At 37.6% G+C, this 19673-nt stretch overlaps 4 protein-coding genes across 5 annotated transcripts; all 4 read right to left on the bottom strand.

The window, feature by feature from the left end:
• Positions 1-1574: 1574 nt before the first annotated feature.
• Positions 1575-6728, bottom strand: LOC140779266 (protein DJ-1 homolog D). The gene is made up of 5 exons (XM_073124277.1): positions 6488-6728; positions 6287-6406; positions 4393-4833; positions 3215-3577; positions 1575-2124 (listed from the first exon to the last, which is right to left on the bottom strand). Exons 1-5 carry the CDS (start codon positions 6536-6538, stop codon positions 1936-1938), a joined length of 1164 nt encoding a protein of 387 aa, XP_072980378.1. The 5' UTR covers positions 6539-6728; the 3' UTR covers positions 1575-1935.
• An 845-nt stretch (positions 6729-7573) lies between these two features.
• LOC140778181 (zinc finger CCCH domain-containing protein 32-like) lies at positions 7574-11955 on the bottom strand. The gene is made up of 3 exons (XM_073122768.1): positions 11594-11955; positions 10090-10200; positions 7574-9806 (listed from the first exon to the last, which is right to left on the bottom strand). Exons 1-3 carry the CDS (start codon positions 11681-11683, stop codon positions 7866-7868), a joined length of 2142 nt encoding a protein of 713 aa, XP_072978869.1. The 5' UTR covers positions 11684-11955; the 3' UTR covers positions 7574-7865.
• Positions 11956-13291: 1336 nt separating this feature from the next.
• Positions 13292-15936, bottom strand: LOC140778487 (putative 4-hydroxy-4-methyl-2-oxoglutarate aldolase 2). The gene is made up of 2 exons (XM_073123227.1): positions 15780-15936; positions 13292-14026 (listed from the first exon to the last, which is right to left on the bottom strand). The coding sequence occupies exon 2, from the start codon at positions 14009-14011 to the stop codon at positions 13505-13507; it is 507 nt and encodes a 168-aa protein (XP_072979328.1). The 5' UTR covers positions 14012-14026; positions 15780-15936; the 3' UTR covers positions 13292-13504.
• A 178-nt stretch (positions 15937-16114) lies between these two features.
• LOC140778488 (uncharacterized) lies at positions 16115-19131 on the bottom strand. Of its 2 annotated transcripts, XM_073123229.1 has the most exons (5): positions 18699-19114; positions 18532-18605; positions 18369-18459; positions 17282-17459; positions 16119-16699 (listed from the first exon to the last, which is right to left on the bottom strand). In XM_073123229.1, exons 2-5 carry the CDS (start codon positions 18598-18600, stop codon positions 16633-16635), a joined length of 405 nt encoding a protein of 134 aa, XP_072979330.1. In that variant the 5' UTR covers positions 18601-18605; positions 18699-19114; the 3' UTR covers positions 16119-16632. The 2 variants fall into 2 exon arrangements, with proteins under 2 accessions (XP_072979329.1, XP_072979330.1); XM_073123228.1 differs by having other exon boundaries at positions 16115-16699; positions 18369-18605; positions 18699-19131.
• Between the last annotated feature and the right edge of the window lie 542 nt (positions 19132-19673).

Here is a 19673-nt window from a genome sequence, read left to right as displayed (position 1 = left end):
GATCAAAATGTTAGGACATTAGCATGAAGTAAAGTTTGAATAATGTATCTGAAACAGACTTAATTTCATGAAAAATCTAACCTAAATTGCGCGCCTGCATAAGTTGTTCAAGCATGTAGCAGAGATCATCATCCTTCTTGCAGGATTTCAGAATGAATTGGGAGAATTTGCTTAGAATCTTCACCTTTTCTTCTGTCTGAAGCTTTTCTTCTTCTTTTTTTTCTTTCTGAAAACTGAACCTTAACAGATGTAGTGAACTTTATGTTGTGTTAAAGGTGTCATAGAAAAGCTAGAGAGAGAAGAGATTTTTGTGACATATTAGAAAGAAGAAGATATAAAGAGAAGGAAGAACTTTGTAAGCTGAAATGAATACTGCTAGGGAATAAATGCACTAAGACAAGTCAGGGACATTCATATAGAAAGAAAAAAAAAAAAAAGAGAAGTTTTTCTCACATGCTCTGAATCTATATATCCAATATATCTTCTTTCTGCTGACTGGACATTCTTATAGCAAAACAGAGACAAGTTATTCCAACATGGTCTAAATCCATACGACAAATAGATCTTTCTGCTGAGCAGTATACTAAATTTTCTTCCCTAATTGTAACTGTGAGATGGTGATCCATAATATAGCACCATTAGTCCAGATACAGACAGAAAGGCACTCACTTTCACATTATCAGATTGCAGGATTCAGACTCAATAATTGACATTCTGCACACAAAAATTTAACTGATGATGAATGCCAATGCTTAGATTCACATAGACAAAATAAAATTCCTTCTACTCAGGGTCTGCATCACATGATCAAAAGGATACTCCTCCGTCACCACTCATCTCTCTCTCACTCTACAAGTGAGTATTACTATATCTCTGTATTGTAAGCCTCACAATGAAATCAAGCACACGATAATAGCATATCGCGTAAAGATTTATTCACGAAAAAGACTTCCACCCAGCAACCCACATGGGAATCAGTATATGAGCAACATTTTGTGGTATATAACTACTTTCATGCACACAGATCTGGAAAATAAACCCCTTGCAGATTCTCATAAATTTGGCAACCATGAACTGATCTTTTTGGGACAAAAATGAGTGTGAGGGAATTGTTGTCTTCAAGCAAGTTGAGAGGCCAGTAGCATGTAGGAGAGGCGCATGCTTTCATGTGATCAAGTGAGGTGGTCTAGATGCTTATTCCATTTTGGTGACCCACAACTTGATTGGCTTATTGCAGAACACCACATGTGAATGGTCCATACACTATAATTTATAAATAAATATGCAAAATGCCAACATCGCTAGATGGATATCCCCTATGACCAAATTTTGGCTGGTTGATCAGAAGAGACGGAATTGAGGAATCTTTCATCTATATTAGCTAATACACATGAACGATTTTTTTTTTCCTGATTATTTATTCAAATGAAAGTTAAATGTCTTCTAATGCAAAACTGAAGTATAAAACTTGTGTAGAGTTACCCACCTATCAGTAGCACAAGCCCTGGTACAATTAGTTTAGCCTGGTAGTGAATAATTGCTTTTTTGTTTCTATCAGCACAAGCATACTAGTATATGACCCAAAGAGCACAGCACAAATCAAATTATTCAAAGAATACTGCAAAGGATAAAGATCAGAAACCAATCTTATCCTTATTACATTTATGAAGAGAAATTCCTAAATAGAAAGTTCTTGAGGTAGGGAGAATATAACTTCAACTATGCTGTACTTCAACCCAAGCTGACAAAATGAAGGAAACAAAAAGATCACCTATTTGTACATGCACCCATTAGGCAGCATATGGGTATGATAAAAAAGAGACTGGTCCATAAAGTATCATGTACTCATGTGTATTAGACCGATGGTTCAAGATCTCCCAAGACACATACCAGTATTATGCATAGAGATATATTGACATAGATTCACTTGATATATTAGAATGAGACCTTGATTCCAAGTAAAGCCATAAGCTGCGAAACAAACTCCGGGTGTCCTGGCCAAGCTGCACCAGTGACTAGATTGCCATCAGTGAAGCAACGGTCGATCGGTTCAGGATCCAGCCATGTTGCTCCGGCCAGCACCACATCGAGCTTCACGGCAGGATATGCAGTGCATTTTCTCCCCTATTAAATGTTCAATCAAGACCAATCCTAAGAATGTTTTAGCATTCTATTGTATAAAAAGAGCATGTTATTTTAAATATACTAAATAAACACTTGTATTTGCAATGGAGTCCTTAGAAAGAAGAGATAGTAAAAAAGAGTCAGGACCATATTTGCATCACAATGGTAGATCATTATCTGTCTATAGAAATAAAATTGCAATTGCTGTATGATTCTTAAAAATCATATCTACATTTTCCTGATGATTAATTATAAAAAACGCATTAGAATGAAAATGTCATCATTTTCTACATAGCAAGACATTTTCTACAGAATCTAGTCATCTACACAAGAAGGAAGGATAAAGGAACTGAAATTGAGGATAAAACTTTTTGTTGCTTTTCTGGGAATGTTGAGAACGAAGACGTGGTAGCTGAGAAAGAATGACATGCCTGCTAACTATTAATTTGATAAGATCATATGATAATACAGAGAGTCCCATCAATAAGTAGAGTACTGAATCAAACAGAAGATCAAAAACATATTGTGAATCACCGGAAATGGTTCGGGTTGGATGCTGGATTACTTCCAAATGATTGATACTACATTATCAAATAACCAGTTACTTTAACAGGAACGCCCAATTTAACTGGGTCAGAATTCCCTGGACAATGCACTATCATTTCATTGAACCCCCCTGCAATTATACCCTCTTCCTTCCTAGTCATTGCTCATATATAGCCATTCTTATTTAATTGATCCATCACAGATTTGTCAGGCTTCTCAGGTTTAATAAGGAGTGGAAATATAAATCTGTAAAGTATTATGTTCAAAGGTAGATACATTTCCCAAAATTAAATAATAAAAATCCTTGATTGAACTTTAGATGTCTTACTTTCTGATGGAGATCTCATCTTCATAAAGAGAATTGCTGAGAACATTAGTATTTTTTCCTGATATTCCCAGATTATTTTGTTTTTTGGGTGGATTTTAAAATCTTCGTTCCTCTTGTTCATAATCTTAGTATTAGATTTCCTACATAAATGACAGTTAGATATCTTGCAGCAGTATACTAAATCATATCATTCAAAGAATAGCTTATCATAATTACCTTGAGAACTCCAGCAGCTGCCAAGATCTGTTGTCCATGGCAAATTGATGCGACAGGCTTCCCTTGATTTATGAAATGCTTCACCAAAGCAATGACTTCCTCGTTCAATGCGAGGTACTCAGGGGCACGCCCTCCTGGGATTACTAGTGCATCATAACTCGCAATATCCAACCCTAAGAAGGATGCTGTCAGGGTAAAATGATGGCCTGGCTTTTCACTATAAGTCTGGTCACCTTCAAAGTCATGGATAGCAGTTGGACATTTCTCGCCTGCATCTTTACCGGGACACACTGCATCAACTATGCAACCAAGAGCTTGAAGAGATTGGAATGGAACCATCACCTCATAATCCTCCATGAAATCCTGCAAATATGTATAGGATCAAATTAGAATTAAACCTATAATACAGGAATGACTAGGCAAAATGTTCGCAACTACTACATTTCGGTCTTTTAAATTCAAATAGGACACATATTCTTCTGTTATTGACTTGATTCAACTATTCAATGAATTCAAGCATCAAATTCTATCTGTCAGCTTCTTACAGCCAGGGAAACCTATAACGGGGAAGATGAACTGGCAGAAACAAACAGCTCTCTAATGGAAGGGGGAGAAAAAGAAGTACAAAATGTTCCTGGAAGTGGGGTGGGTTTGTTTGCCTAGGATCCCAAGGTACCACAGGGGTCCACCAAGGATACCACTAAATTTTTGTAAAAGTAGAGTGATCTGATGCCATGATCTTTTATACCTATGTACTTATGTGTTATGCTAACTACCAAGAAGTTTGCAAGCTTTAGTTGTCCAATTACCTCCTGCTTGGAAAGAAGTACATATATATATATATATATATATATATAGAGAGAGAGAGAGAGAGAGAGAGAGAGAGAGAGAGAGAGAGAGAGAGAGAGAGAAAACTAGGACAAATTACACAGTGCTAGACTGACATTCTCATGCTTTCACTAAACAAGCAAACAGAAATTTGTGTTCTGAAAACTGTATTTGCAGGAAAATTGTTTAATAGACTACTATCAGAAAGTAAATAGATTACTCAGTTAGGAGGTGTCCTTCAGATGGTTTAATGATATGATACAAGAAAGAAAAGAGGAAACCTCTGAATCTCTGATAAGAAAGTTCAAGCATGTATGGCACAAATTTCCAGGATATTTTCGTGTACATACCCCACAGAGGAACAAAATCCTTTTATTGGAGCCTGTTATGTTGCCTCCAAGTGCTTTCACCAAAAGGTTAATGTATTCTGGATGTCCATTATAAGTTACTCCTGTTATAAGATTGTCATCTGCAACACATTTTGACAATGTATCTGCTTCTACCCAGTGAGAATCTGCGGCAATCAAAGCTGGCTTTATGGTGGGATAAGCTGTACATTTTCGACCTTTCACCACCCCAGCAGCTGCCAAAACCAATTGCCCATGGCAAATAGATGCAATTGGCTTCCGAGAATCGAAAAATTTATGCACTATGTTCAGAACTGATTCATCCATTGCAAGATACTCAGGTGCACGGCCTCCAGGAATTATCAGTCCATCATATCCACTCACTTCAATCTCATCATAGGTTGCATTGAGTGTGAAATTATGACCCCTTAATTCAGAATATGTCTGCAGCACGAAATCACTGCTTGTAAGAAAGAAACACTCATGTGGTGAGAAAAGAACCAAGTGCAATGCACAAAAAGAATAAAAGAAGAAATTTTATTTAAGTCATCTGTTAACATCAATCTGGATCCTATGCCATTGGTTGTTTCCTATAAGGATATGACAAAAAGAGTATAACCATAAGACAATATAATAACAGGAATTAGCAAACTTCACTACTGATATGCGAAGTACATCACACATAATACCTGCGAGTCAAACAGGATATTTATTAAGTTTCTCCAGGAAAAACAACCTTTTCTAATCAAAGTTTCTGCAAGCACTGTTGCAAATAGTGCTGACGAACATTTTCACGGGTATCATAAAAGAAGTTATCTGCTAGAAAGTAAATAAGATCTTCCAACTTTGATGAACTGATTCTATTTTGGGAGAACAAATTATATTTACAACAGATACAAGAATAGAGCTTTAATGATTTCCTGCCCTTGTTAACTGAGTTAGTTCATTGCTCGGTATCAAGTATGCTTGTTCTGAGTTATAAACATGTTCTACATTCCGATCACCCAAGCAAGGAGTTTTTTACCATTCTAGGTCTACTCACCATACATTGTACCCAAGTAAGTGAGGTCTAAACTTATTTGACAGGACAATGTGACTTTTGGTCCATGTGGTTACCATGTAAGCATGCCCAGGAAAATTGTTTTCAGAGTTAACAATTTTATTCAACATTCAACAGAAATTGCCAACTCGCTGAGCAGTTTTTGGTATTTCTAGTGAAACAGAGGTCGTTGTGTAAACTGTTGATCAAAATTCAGAGATTTATATACATTTATCCATTACTACTTATGCATATCCAAAATTGCATGTAGAGAAAAAATTATATTAAATAAAATCACTAACTCAAGCAGCGGTTTTTGTACAGGCATACAAATATATATATATGGTATCCACGTGGACTAGAAGTCATCTAATCTCGTAAATAAGCTTGGAACTCCCTCAATCGGGTACAACATTTGGTGAGCAGAACTTAAATAGTCATAAAAATAAATAAATAAAACCCAAGCAAGCCATATGCAATTTCACTTCGATATTCCAAAAGCAGGAGGCTAAAAAATTCTGAAAGTAACACTAGGAATTAGTAATTTTGGTAATTTCTTACTTCCAAGATCGAACTTTTAGGTTCCCTCTTACAGAAATAACCAAACAACTAGAACAAGAACCCAAACATGCCCTAACTATTTGGAATCGGCTATATAGATGTTTTCCCAGTGTTCTCAAGCATTTATTAATTCCTCCCGCGTCAAGGTATCTACCCAATCCAATTGCAACTACAAAACTAGTAAAGTCCTAAACTTCCTATTACTTACAACCCCAATCAGCTCACTTCCTTCATTATAAACATCAAAACCAAAACCTTTTTCACCATTTCAACAAACACAAAGCCCCATCCGATTACCTGATAGCCCGGAAATCCTTGGTGAACGGCCGTTCGGCAAATCTCCCCCGCCTTCTTCCCAGGACAAACCGCATCCACCGCAATTCCATACGCTTGCAGTGCTTGGAACGGAACCATCACCTACGAGATCATCACAGGAATCATACATCCGTATAGGAATCGATAAGCGAATAGGTCATCCGAGGTAGTGAGGATAAGTACCTCGTAATCCTCCATGTAGTCGCCGCACAGGATAAGCACCTTCTTCGCCATCTCTCTCTAGACTTCCGTTTGAGAAGCGAGAGAGCTCGGTTAAGTGACTGATATACAACGGTGGAGAGCCGGAGAGAGTGAGTGGAGTAGGAGGAGAAGTGGGTACGTGTCGGATTTCTTTAATCGATATCATCGTGTTGGGTGAGTGGTGTGATGGAGGGGATCAGATCCAGGAGTTTCGTGATCTAGATAAGTCTCCCTCGTTCTTGGCGAGGGAGGGGGGGAATATCTACCGCGAAGAATAATACTAAATCCCGAGACTTAATAAAATGCTAAATATATCGGGCGGTTCTATTCGTCTAAAGATGATCCAGGTTAGGTTTTGACTTTAAGAAATTAGCCGCCCATATCTGCCCTTCTCCATTGATCTAAACAAAGTTTCTATTCGTCTAAAATGTTAGATATATCAGGCGGCTCTATTCGTATAAAGATGATCTAGATTAGGTTTTGACCCCCATATCTACTCTTTGCTCTTCTCCTTTGATCTAAGAAAAGTCCTCTTTTATTTTATTTCTTTTTTTTATTTAAGTTTGATTAAGTTTGTAATATGTCATATAGGATTACAAAGAAGATAACTTCAGCTGATAATATGTTAGACAAGTATCTGTGTTTTAGCTGATGTCTTATGGACCCTCCCTTTGTCCTGAATGAAATTGTATAGCAGTATTTGATGGACTCCTCTTGATTTGCTCTTTAATTAATTTGACTACTCTGTTAAATTTTCATCAGTTCCTGTGCAGTGAACTTAAGAGCCATAAACTCTACAAGAAATAATAAGGATATAATGCTGAGAGCCAAGTAGAGAAGCAAACCCAGATGCAATTGCTGGTAGAAAGCTCTGTTCTCTACAGCATATGCTTACAAATCATCATTATAACATTTATAGGAGTTCACTTAAGGATTATGATATTTGTTAGCACCCCTTGCATCTCCAGTCATTCACCAAAGACAGGGGTCATGAAAACTCTTTATCAAAAAGTACATTCAAAGCACCCAAGAAGTTTCAAGGGAGAAACAAATTGCAAAATCAAGATATACCCTGGATCAGGTGATTCATTACCAAATCAATCTGGAAAAATAATTGAACATAAATATTTTATGAGCAGTTAGGTAACTGATACAAGGTTTAGAGTACAGGGATCAGAGAGTTGGCAAATAAACACCTCAACCTTTTGACTATCACTACGCATATATGGCTTCGCACATTTGATGAGCCACGTTGAAGAACAAACTTTGGCACTAGTGACATCAAAAACAATAAGGGCCATCATAACTCTCTGAGAGATTTGAAAACCTTCGAGCACTAACATCTGTTCTCCTACATTTCTCAAGAAAACATGACGCCCACCTTCTTAGCAAAATCATCCTCATCATCCAACTCATCCTCCTCCTCCTGATATGCATTATCGTCTTCTGTTCTATAGTCCCCACCATCTACTGGCTCGTAGTCAGACTCTCCTCTCGAATCATAATGAACAGCCTCTTGCTCCTCCGTTACATCCACATCCATACCACCTTCAGTAACAGGGATATCCCCTTCAGCAGGAGATTGACCATCATCAATTATACTCTCACCTTCGGTAGGGATCAGCCCCTCTTCTTCATCGTCAATACTTCCAACTTTATCTTTGGCAATGTTACTAAAATAAGAATCGTGTTCCTTCTCTTCAACTGGAGGAATAAACTCCACATCTGAGTTATGTGATGCACTATTGCCAGAATCTGCCTCTCTTTTCCTCTTCAGAATCACATTCAGAGGCTTTGGATCATCAAAAGACAGAGAACATTCAGATTCTCGAAGCTCCATTTTCATGTTATCTGGCATCATAGAAGCAGGAGTCATACTCCTTGTTGAGTGATCTTGGGAGCTCTCAACGACCTTTGCACCTTTAAGCTCTGCAAGACTTTTCGGACCAGCAAAGTCCAGTGACTCCACATCATCTCTTTTGGTCGGTTTGCCGATAAGGCTCCTAGCACCTGCTGCAAACTCCTCATTTGATTTATGACTTGTATTTTCCTGATGCCTCCTTTGAAACTCTACTGGCCTGACTGGTGATAATCTTCCTCGAGGTTGTCCTACGTCTCTTCTTTTCCCAGTCTGCATGTCAACTTTATCTGGTGAAGATCTGCCAGGAAGTACTATTCTGCCTTTGAGACGGGTACTTATGGAGCTTTCTCGAGGATTCTGATGCCGATCTATGTGAGCATGGTGACCACGGATTCTCTCCTCTGTATAATTATCTCTCTGGTACCGTTTAGTGTGCCCATCAGGAGTAACAGCCGATCTTGAACCATTGAGTCTTCTTTGTTTCAGCAGCTGATGGCGCAAATCTGACCTGTCCATCTCATCGTGACTGGTCTCTTTCTGCAAAAGCCTTCTGTCAGAGAAGGATGATCTGTCTGAAATCCTTTTAGAGGAAACCCTGTGCTGCTCACGTCCAGAGACATCATGTGCCTGTCCAAGCCGATCATAATCATCCATTCTACTGTATCGATCCTTTTCATATTTGGCGTTGAGTTCATAATCAATGTGATTCTCATAATCATCCCTGGAATTCAAATTACGGCCACCCTTTACTGGCGCTCTTCCAAAGTCATCCTGATTGTGTAAGCAACCAGATTCTTCATCATCATTATCTACAAGAACATCAAAACCTGGAGAAGACTCCCTCAAGAACTCACCAGCTTCCCTTCCATTCAGGAGCTGGTCGTCTAAAGGTTGAAATTGGTCCTTTGGCTTGTTTTGCACATATGCATTGCCAGGGGGAAGATGGTCCTGATGAAATCTAGGAATGTCATCAGTCGATGAAGAAGACAGCACTGATGGAACATTGTTTGGTACATGCACATCCTTGGTCAAAGATTTTGCAGAGGTCAGAGGCACTTGTTTGGACTTAACATTTACCGTGTGGCTAAAAATATTTGGCTTATCAGAAGACGGCACAGGGGAACTATGGGTAGATATGTTTTGCGGTTTAGACTCCTTCATGTTCCATGAATACTTCTGCATCTGAGGTGGCTCAGTAAGAGAAGTAGAAAACTTTACAACCTGTTGTGGAACAGCACTACGAGCTGCAGATGTTCCATGCATGAAAATGCATTTATCACCTTTTAAACAGTTACCTTTCTGAAAGTAATAACATGGAACACTCTGTTTGTTCATATTAGAAGCTGGAACATGAGGTGCAGGGATTTCTGCAGATATTGCAGCTTGAGATGAAGCGGCCTGTCCTGAAGTTGTTGGTGTCCCCAATAGACCATCAAGTGGCTGAAGAAAGAACAGCAATAAATACAATTAATCGTAGTTTGACAGAGTAAATGTTCAAGTAAACCAATAAGACTGCACATGGTGATTGATGATGCCTTTTAGTATGAACTATAGAAAAGCCAACCATTTTTCTTTACATCATACAAAATACTAAGAAATAAGAACTAAATAAGCAGTGATAGAAACTTCTGCTGAAATGATGTGATGCATCACAAGACAGGAAGTCTGTGGATGTGGATGCGAATGTATGTGAATATATAAGATGTCAAAAACAGAGGCTTACTGGGTGTCTGAAGGAACATTTTGGATTCAGGCAGTTTCCATTTAACCAGTACCAACAGTCCCTTGGGTTAACTCTGGCACTCTCACTGTGACGATAATCACACTCGCTTCCCTGAGTAAAGAGACCCAAGAAAGATGATATATCAGATAGTTAGTGAATATGAATAGAAGAGCCACAAACTTGGGTGCAAAACCTCCCTAAATCTCACATAGGCATAATCAACATGTGAGTTGCAGACAACAAAATCTCTCAGGAAAAAAAGAAAGAAAATAAAAAGAGAAGATAGCACCATGAAAACAACTACAGTGCAAAACAAGAAGAAAAAAAGAGTAACAGATACAAGCAAACATTCTCTCACAAGTCACAATCTATTAGAGATCAGTCAAAGATTGCCAGGAAGTCATAAAAAGCCTGTGGTTTGTTAAAATTCAAGCTCGTGATTAAGTCAGCCCCATGTGATCTCTCTCCCCATAAAGGCAATTCATTTTTGCAACGACAAGCATATGACCTACCAAAGAGCTCAAGGATTCGGTACAAGCTTCGGGTAGAGAATAGGACTCATTCTAAATTAACTTGGTTTCCATGGACAATGAACTAGAACAAACATTCATAGTCTCAATATCAAAATTGAACTGATCCACTAAGTGACATTCATTCAACTTCTTACCACTTTCCAAATTAGATGAAACATTGCTTGCCTCACACAAACTCATTATCTGCTTGTGATTGGATAATTTAGAACTATATCAAGACTAAAGAAGAGTTCTTTATATTTCTCTGGAGTAGAAAATCTTTTCACTTGTTGGTGAAAAGAAAACAGTTTTCAGCCTCATAGTTTGGCATTAGCATAATTGCATTACCACCTTAAATGTGTGCATCCTTATAGTTGTTAACTGCACGTGGCAATTCTTCTACATGACATTTTTTTCTTCTCAACATTATGAGCAAAGCAACTGCGAGATGACTAAGGCCACACTTATGATTACAGAATCCTTGACCAGCTACTCATTAATGACTACAAACAAAAGCAAGTACATGCTAAACCTGCCAAACCGACACTACAAATGGAAACCTATGCTTCTGACGCCTATTCCAAGTATATATAAAAAAAAATTCTATGACAGCACAAAGTTAAGGATTAAGTTTTCCCACAGTATTCATTATTAGCTATCAGCTCCCAAACCAATAACATTCATAATTTCATACCAAGAAATCTAGTTTAGATAATGATGTGATCAATCCGAATTAACTGCCGCAATAGATCTTGTCCGAAAGATGAACGCTTTCTTGTCACAAGACTCCAGTTTCCCACTTTTCCCACACCGGAACCCTAAATTCCAGAGAATCTTACCTTCCATACATCTCTAAAACCACTCAAAGATACTACACTTAAACCAACACATACCAGCCGGGGCAAAACCCGTCCAAAAGCTCATGTCAGCAAGAAAAACAAAATAAGAACGAAATTGAAATTTATTCTAGAGAGAAAGTGAGAGAAAGGTACCTTCTTGCAGGTCAAAGGCGAGGCAAGGAAGTATACGCAGTCGGTATTCCTCTTCTGCTCCTCGTCCTCCATGCCCCCGCCGGATTCCATTTTTCTGTTACCGCCGCCAAAATCCCTCCTTTACTTGTCCCGCGTAACCCAATCAAAAATCCGAGATCGACCGAGCTCCTCCAACGCGAGTAACGAGGTCAGCGAGCTCGGGCCGAGGAGATCGGAGGATTTAGGGCAGCGAGAGAGGAGAAGTCGGCGGCGGCCGAGATAGAGAAAGCGGGAGGGAGGAAGGGAGCAGGAAGAGAGCTAGAAGAGAACTAATAGGTGGCATAGATCTAAGGATGAGGTTGGATCGCCGCATCGGACGAGAGAGACAGGGGAGATGCATGCTATTTATGTAACTAAATTACTTCTACTTATTTTTGGTCTAACATTATTTTTACCCAGAAGGATTTAAATTAGTAAGTCACTCTTTTAGTCCTGTTTACAAGTTAATTCGAGGATAAATATTCTTCTTCTCAAAATGAGCTCTTTATTTTAAAAATAATTATCTTATATTTACTTATATTTTAGAATAAAAAATAAAAAATATATATATGTTTTATTTTTTTTATAAAATTACTATAATTACATTTTAATTTGATATAAAGTAGGTTGATGTGATAAGTATCAAGAGTAAATTAGAAATAGTATATAATATAAGATGTAATTCTGATAAATAATATTTATATTTTATAATAGAGTTATTACGGTATTTATATTTTGGAATAAGAAAAAAAATATTATTAATAAAATGAACTGAGTGTTTTGTGTTTAGCTAAATTTTATCAAAATTTATAATATCAATTATAGGGTTATACCTCTTAAAAGAAAACAAAAAATGTGACATTGATGAGATCTTGTGAAATATCATAAGTTTTATAAGGATTACATGCTTAATAAAAAATTAATTTCCTAATTATAACCTTTGCTCTTATGCATATTTTGAGTACATGGACATAGAGGTTGATAAAGATTAAGTGAGGAAGAGAGAGATTGAGAGGTATGAAACTTATAATTCAGAGAGAAAGAAACGTGGAGAGAATGGGAAAAAAATGATAAATCGACAAGGAGAAGAGGAGGAATAGAAAAAATAATTCACAGTAGGAGTTGCGATTTGGAGAGAAAAATATGAAGAATAAAAGAGAAGAGTATTGAGAGAGAGAGTAGGGGAAGCTTTTGAGCTGTTCTCGAGAGTGTTTTACAAAAGAAGAAAAGGAAGTCTTCAAGTTTGTTCCCCTTGAGCCTTAATTCCCTCTCTCTCTCTCTCCCTGTCCTCTTTATATACTTTGGAGTTAATGGAGGATAATTTGGAGGGATTTATGCTCTCTTTTTTTCTCCCCTTGTTTGAGTACAAGTCGTGAGATGAAGATATTACAAAATGTGATAATTTCTCTAAGCATGGATTCATAAGCGTTAATCAGAGTTCAGTAAGGTAAATCCAATCAATTTCGACGGCAATAATAATTGACATTGAGGTAGAAGTATGCCTAGATTTGAAGTTATACCAGATGCAGCAAATTTCATGTAACACTAGAGAGTTGTTACATGAGCAATTGTCCAATTGGGGTATCAATAGATTGGAAATTCCAATCATATGAGGACCACAAATACCTGTGGAAGAAAATCATTGACTGCATCACCATACGAAGCATAAGAAGCAGCTCAAATACAATTCATCTCATCAAACTTTATTGACTTACCGATTTCACAATCACCTAATTACATCTTTCAGAAGAGATCTAATAGGAAGATAGTGCCTCTATTACTACTAACAGTCGATGTTCATCAAAGATTTCCTAACGAAATATCTTCTGCTTAAATAAACATACATCATGATGGTTTCTCCAGTCTGATATAAAGAGTAAACGCAGAAGTGGCTTAAACAGTTAACTCTGTCCTTGAGATAAGAATACCGTCCGAATCAGCATAAAGCCACTCACCATCAAAAATTCTGGTTCCAGCAATGTTCACAGCCGCATGCTTGTCCCCATAACCTTTCTTGTTGGCTTTCATTGGATGCGAACCCAGAGCCCTCACCCCAATGTCACAGCCATTGATCTCGTCAACATCCCTTATGCAGCCATTGACCACAATACCAGCCCATCCATTGTTCTGTGCTTGTTGAACAGGGTTACCACCCAATATTGCGCAACGCATGCTTCCACCACCATCGACAACCAGAACTCTGCCATTACCTTTCTCCTCAAGAAAGTCGCGCACAAGAACATTGTCCTCAAACACCTTGAGAGTGACAATGGGACCAGCAAATACTCGCCGCCGCCCATAGATTTGAAAGATTGGTTGGAGCGCACGAAGCTCACCATTTGATATAAGATGTGCATGCGCATCGCATACTTCAGCAGTCGCCAATGGTAAAGCAGCCATAGATTCTTACTTGTGCTGCATTGTGGAACAACAAATGTCAGAGCAACTAGAAGGCAATCCTTTCATATTAAAATCAAGAAAAAGAAGGATGAGAAGCCTTAAATCTCCCAATAACTGTGACATCCAAGTCAATTCTGTAAATTGGATTGCAGAAAAGATCACATTAGCATGCATTTGCGCAGCAAGAAACAGGGAAAATTGAGATCAAATATCAAAATAGAATGTTTTCATCTACCTGATTTCCCCAAGTTTGACCCCCCAAAAGCTGATCTAACATAGTTTGTTACCAAGGAATTGTTGGATTTCACATAATTCCATAAAAACTCACCATCAGATACCTATACTCCAGCATCAGTGAAAATTATGCAAGAGTCACCAATCAATAATAAAAGGCAAGAATTGGAATTCAAGACAACGATTCTAGACAAATGCAGGGCCATAGTTGCTTAAGTGAGTTCTCAATCTCGACAATGTCGTATTGAACTATGGTATCACAGGTTGATGTTTATGCTACTAATTCATCCTTGATCATCCTAAACCTTTCTCTCTGGTTTGAGATGTTACTCGCAAGATCACGTTGAAAAGTTTGCAACTTAGCCTTAGAATATAACTCACACTATCAAGATCATCAGCTTTAGTCATCACCATGATATATTACTAAGCCAATTCCTCAACTCTGATGAAGTAATCATCAATTACTGCAAAAAACTTCCCACCAATTCTTCAACTCCGATGAAGTAATCATCAATTACTGCAAGAAACTTCCCAGGGGAGAAAATTCAACAATTTACCAAGGCTCCAAAATTCTAAACAAAATTACAGGGGCGTTTACTCTGATGAATATGTAAATGCTGCATTTATAGATGCATCATCTAGGCTGAAAAACAATTCCCAGTTTGGTGTATATGATCTCTCTCTCTCTTTCTCACGCACACAGAGGCAGATTTCTAGCTAATATGGAATTGGACTTTAGTAATCTGCATTGCAAATTTACGGCTGCCTATTTCTTATTATATTTTGAATTTTGGGGTTTATTTTGATGGGAAAAAGTGAGAAATTAATATACCTGACTATACAGGCACCATGTATAACAATAATAAAGAAAATGTAGAAATTGCAAAGTAATTCTCTCTTATCCAACAAGTACTTTAGCATCTGATTCCAAATATTTTACCAGACCATCTAAGTCATTTGAACTCCAGAACATTTTATCTCAAGAAATGAAGATACCTGCTTGTTTGTAATTATAAATTTGTTCAGTTCTTTTCTTCAAAAAAAAACATTTCATTCAGCCGGGTTCTCTTTAGGAACATAGCATTTTATCATAATTTGGTATCATTCTAGCTACAAAAAAGAAAAAATAAAAAAGACTTTTCACATGCAACCAAATAAAGCATGAACCAAACATTTGTTCAACGAAAAGAGTTTCACATAATACAACCAACCAAACAATAGATTTGTTTCTCTAGATGCAGCATCTGCAAATACATGTACCTTCTACTAGATATGCTTCCGAAGACCCAAGTAACCAAAAGACCCCTACATGTTTATAACCCTCTTGATATGGATCAAAATAATTAAATTTGTGCTTGCTACTGCACAAATTCGCTACAAAGAAACACATTTAAGTACCAACAGGAATATGCGAGGCATTAGCAGCACTAAATTCATCATACGATCGACGACTCGAAAAACACTACCTTGCGCTACACCTAAATAGATTTAAGAGCAAGATTGAAGGTGATTAGCGGACTTAAGATGCCTTTACCTGAAGAAGACGAGAGGGTTTGGGAGATCTGGGATTCCTAGATCGGGTACCGTAGGACGCCGAGGGATTTGGGATCGGAGGAAGATGGCGGTGTGAATGTGATGACTTCTAGATGCTCGACGCTTTCATATCCTGGTCAGCTAGACGACTAGTCCGCTTTGATTAGTGGAAAAAAAGAGTGGATTCTTTACATCCCTGACTGTAGGAATTTGCTACATTGGAGATGCTTGGCAGCTGGCAGCTGCTATATATATATATATATATATATATATATATTTTAACAATCTAAATTTACCCTAACTTTTCAGTATTTATATTTGAGCAATTATGCCCCTATTTTACCTTTTATTCTCAAAAAAGACCCCATGCAAACCAAGATCGATACAATGATATCAGATCAAACCTGATTTTTATGAAAATATTTTTAAAAAAATCGTCATGAACACCTCCTAAAATCCATATAAATTTATGCTTTAAAGCCACCAAGCCTCACATCATGAAATATAAATTTCATAGGTCAAATTATCCACCAACCAATGCATAAAATGGAAAAACAATTTAATGCAGTAAGAAGTCTCCATCATTGGGTGTTTACAAGCAAAGGCAATCAATACTAACAAGGAGGGTGGGTGGTGAATAAAGTTTGATAGAAATCATCAAGGCCACTTCACTGCTCCCTGGCAAAAGCTCAAAACTTCAATACTTGGATCCAGAAGAAGGATCTCAGATCAACCGATCCACTGTACTGCAGTGTCGGTTAGATTTCCATCGACACGGCTCACTGCTCATAGAATTTTGTATGGTTAATCAGCCAAAAGGTTGCAGTTAACTACAGCATAATATTTTACTGAGGTTATGATCCATCTCTTCTGCTCATCGCAAGTGCGAAATATATAAGAATGATTGTCCCCATGCTTGACCTGCGCACAATTAGATATTGACCAATTTACCATTTAGTAACATGCAGAAGGTTAGCTTCAACACAAGGGGAAGTAGTAAAATTATAACAAAGTACAAAATTTGGAATTTGCAATCAGACTTGGATCGTAAGAAAGCAGATGAGTGCAAATCAGAAATAAATATCTCTAGCCAAATGGGGAATGCAGATAATATCTCTGGAATCAAACTAATGGCCAATGATGCGTAACATGGCAATTAAATGCATTAGCCTGCAGCCAGCAGCGTTGGTGATTTGTAGCAAAGGTGATGCACCGGGGGGATCAAGTTGGCATTGTGGATTGCCATATTCTGATAGTTCAGAAGACGAGCATTTTCGACAGTAGAAGCTTTCCTGATTGTAATGTTCTACCTTATATTCTGCTTTTAGAACATTAATTTTACCTCACTAGTGAATCTAGATCAAAGTGTTTGTGGATCTTTGCAGTCCGAAACTGTAGGCCCAGACAAAACACTGGACCGGACCATGGAGGCACTTTTGGTGCATGCTTGAGATGAATCATGATATCAAAATGCCAATTTCATATAAAGTTTGTGACTCTCACACAGTTGCGAAGAGAAGAAGAATTTTCCGAGGATGAGTTATTGTGAAGCGATTGAATCTTTTGCTCCTTCCTTCTCCAGAATCAGTAAGACTAGGACTATTAGTTGGAGATTGTAATTCAAAGACAGATTCCTTCTGCAACAAGGGCAGTTTCAGTTGCTCCAGCTGAGATGGTACCACTACATAGAGAATGATAGTCAAGAAACATCTTTAGTATATCTTACAGATTGCTGTGGCTCCAGACAACTTGCAATGTGTAATGAGGTCAACAATGTCTACACAGAATTAAAAGTTTTATGTTTGGACAAGCTCATATAATCTCAAATGTACAAATTGATTTCATATTAATAGTCTTATGAAGTGATGATACAACGGCACGGACCATTTCTTTGGTATAAGGTGTGTGGGCAATAGGGTCTGCATCTAGGTGGTTTGGAGAAATATCTGATGCATTAAGATTTGATTTTATAGTTATGCCTTTTACATTCAAAGAATATTTCTACCATAATCCATCTTAGAAATTGCAATTATGACAGCTTGAGGCATGTAGAGTTTGCTAATTGAATTGAAACTGTTAGAACATAGAAGCTAGGAAAGTGCAGTCAGAGTCAGAAGCATGTTGCACATTTAGAATCCACTACTTTAGACAAAACAAAAGATATTGTAAAATTCATGATTGGCAAAAATTTTAGGCAATAACATGGCTGAGATTAGGATGCAGATTACAGAGGATATGATTCAGCTTTCAGCCCACTAAGAAGTAAGAAAGAACTAGTGCTAGAACTGAATAACTTGGTCATATTCTAATATGTCTGACATCTCCTTGCAATGTCAATGCAAAGAACGGGACAATTTACTATGAGGTGCTGAGTTGTATACTACATTACTACCTGATCAGATTAGTCTGTAAGCAATCTCAAAACAGAGTTCACATTATCCAGAAAATAACTTAGGGAAATCATAAAGGAACCTTTTTTTGCTAATTCATAACAATTAGATATTGCAATCTGCTAATGCAAGTATTAATACAAATAAAATGCTCAAATGATTCCAAATATTCTGGTGAAAGAACAATAACCAGTCCATACCTTTAACTACAAGCTTTTGGGACACTTCATCTACTTCCTCTGCAAAATTCCATCTCTCCATGTGGTTTGAGCCCTTACGAGAAAGAGCTCTCTGCATATGATACAAAAACACATGATCTAACAGAACTTCTGCAAATGATTCAAAGCTAAAGAAATGTTTTACAGTAATTTTTGGACTCCCAGAGCAGCATTTATCAGGTGCCTGTGCCAGACTTTTGGTATGTAAAACCATGTTTCCTGCGAATCAGATGGTGAGTTCCAAAAGGCCATGGTAAAGCTTTAAGAGAAAAAAGAAACGAAATGGAAGATGGTGTGGGACTGGATACTTACAAAGCTTTTTCAGCTACCAACAACGAAATAGCATCAAGTTGAGCCCCCAAATCAATCCATTCATCAATAAAAGGGGCCCTGCACAGTACAGAGTTACCTCTCAATCATGCAATACTTTTCCTTCCTATAGATAGATACATTGTTCTTATCCAAACCATTTGAGCAATTCCCTCAAATTTTTATGAAACACTTATTTATAACTTTAGGTCCGATTAGATCATTCAGAACCCACCAACTCACAGCACATGATGGAACCATCACATATCACTTTCTTCTCATTATTGAACCCCTCATTCTTCTTTTAATGAATTCCCCTATAATTCTCACATTACTGACTTTGCCAGTTGCCACCCAACCTCAGTACCATAGTTATGACACTTGATCTTATGGGCAATGCCTATCACTTACTCCAAACAGAAAGTGACTCTCAGTAGAAGTTACAGATTCAAATGAGGAAAAGGATATATCATAAAAATAGGAAGCTATTACAATAATTACACTGACATGCAGTACGGCCCCTTGCATTTCCATTGTTAGCAAATAAAAGAACCCAAAGTGAAGTCCACATCAACTGCCAACCAAAAAGAATCTCTGGTTAGAAAATTTCACTTATCCAATCAGGAAGCATCATCACTCACAGTAAGTGTCACATTATAATATCAAGTTCGATAGAACTCCACTGGAAAATATAATCCAAATCACAGAGACAAATATAGGGAGGATTAAACATAGCCCCCCACCTTTCTTTTACCAGTACTGACCAACTAACGCAAATGCTGGGATGAATCTATGTACCAGATGTTGTAGGGTTTATCCTTCTCTGGGTTTTTCTGGTCATTTATTTTTCACAAGGCTAATACTTTGAAAAAGGAATTAAATAACAATCGATCAGTTCAATTTACCTCGCAACATCTCTTCATCAAGTGTTATCGATCCTTACAGAGGTATGATTCCGATGCCTCCACCGTCAAAACT

The sequence above is a fragment of the Typha angustifolia genome, chromosome 15, assembly GCF_048772165.1.
Source record: "Typha angustifolia cultivar Huaian chromosome 15, ASM4877216v1, whole genome shotgun sequence".
In the NCBI taxonomy this organism is placed as follows: Eukaryota; Viridiplantae; Streptophyta; class Magnoliopsida; order Poales; family Typhaceae; genus Typha; species Typha angustifolia.
This window is presented reverse-complemented; position numbering and strand designations above follow the sequence as displayed.

Bases quoted from the DNA above. Each gene is read 5' to 3' on its own strand.
- LOC140779266 (XM_073124277.1), bottom strand. From the start codon at position 6,538: ATGGCGAAGAAGGTGCTTATCCTGTGCGGCGACTACATGGAGGATTAC. The intron at 6,407-6,487 runs GTACTTATCCTC...ATGATCTCGTAG, and splicing joins ACTACATGGAGGATTACGAG to GTGATGGTTCCGTTCCAAGC. The intron at 2,125-3,214 runs GTAATTATGATA...AACATTTAATAG, and splicing joins CAGCTGCTGGAGTTCTCAAG to GGGAGAAAATGCACTGCATA.
- LOC140778181 (XM_073122768.1), bottom strand. From the start codon at position 11,683: ATGGAATCCGGCGGGGGCATGGAGGACGAGGAGCAGAAGAGGAATACC. The intron at 10,201-11,593 runs GTACCTTTCTCT...CTCTTTACTCAG, and splicing joins CGCCTTTGACCTGCAAGAAG to GGAAGCGAGTGTGATTATCG. The intron at 9,807-10,089 runs GTAAGCCTCTGT...TTCTTTCTTCAG, and splicing joins AATGTTCCTTCAGACACCCA to CCACTTGATGGTCTATTGGG.
- LOC140778487 (XM_073123227.1), bottom strand. From the start codon at position 14,011: ATGGCTGCTTTACCATTGGCGACTGCTGAAGTATGCGATGCGCATGCA.
- LOC140778488 (XM_073123228.1), bottom strand. From the start codon at position 18,600: ATGGTTTTACATACCAAAAGTCTGGCACAGGCACCTGATAAATGCTGC. The intron at 17,460-18,368 runs GTATGGACTGGT...TTCTCTATGTAG, and splicing joins CCAAAAGCTTGTAGTTAAAG to TGGTACCATCTCAGCTGGAG. The intron at 16,700-17,281 runs GTGAGAGTCACA...AATTGTGCGCAG, and splicing joins CTTCTTCTCTTCGCAACTGT to GTCAAGCATGGGGACAATCA.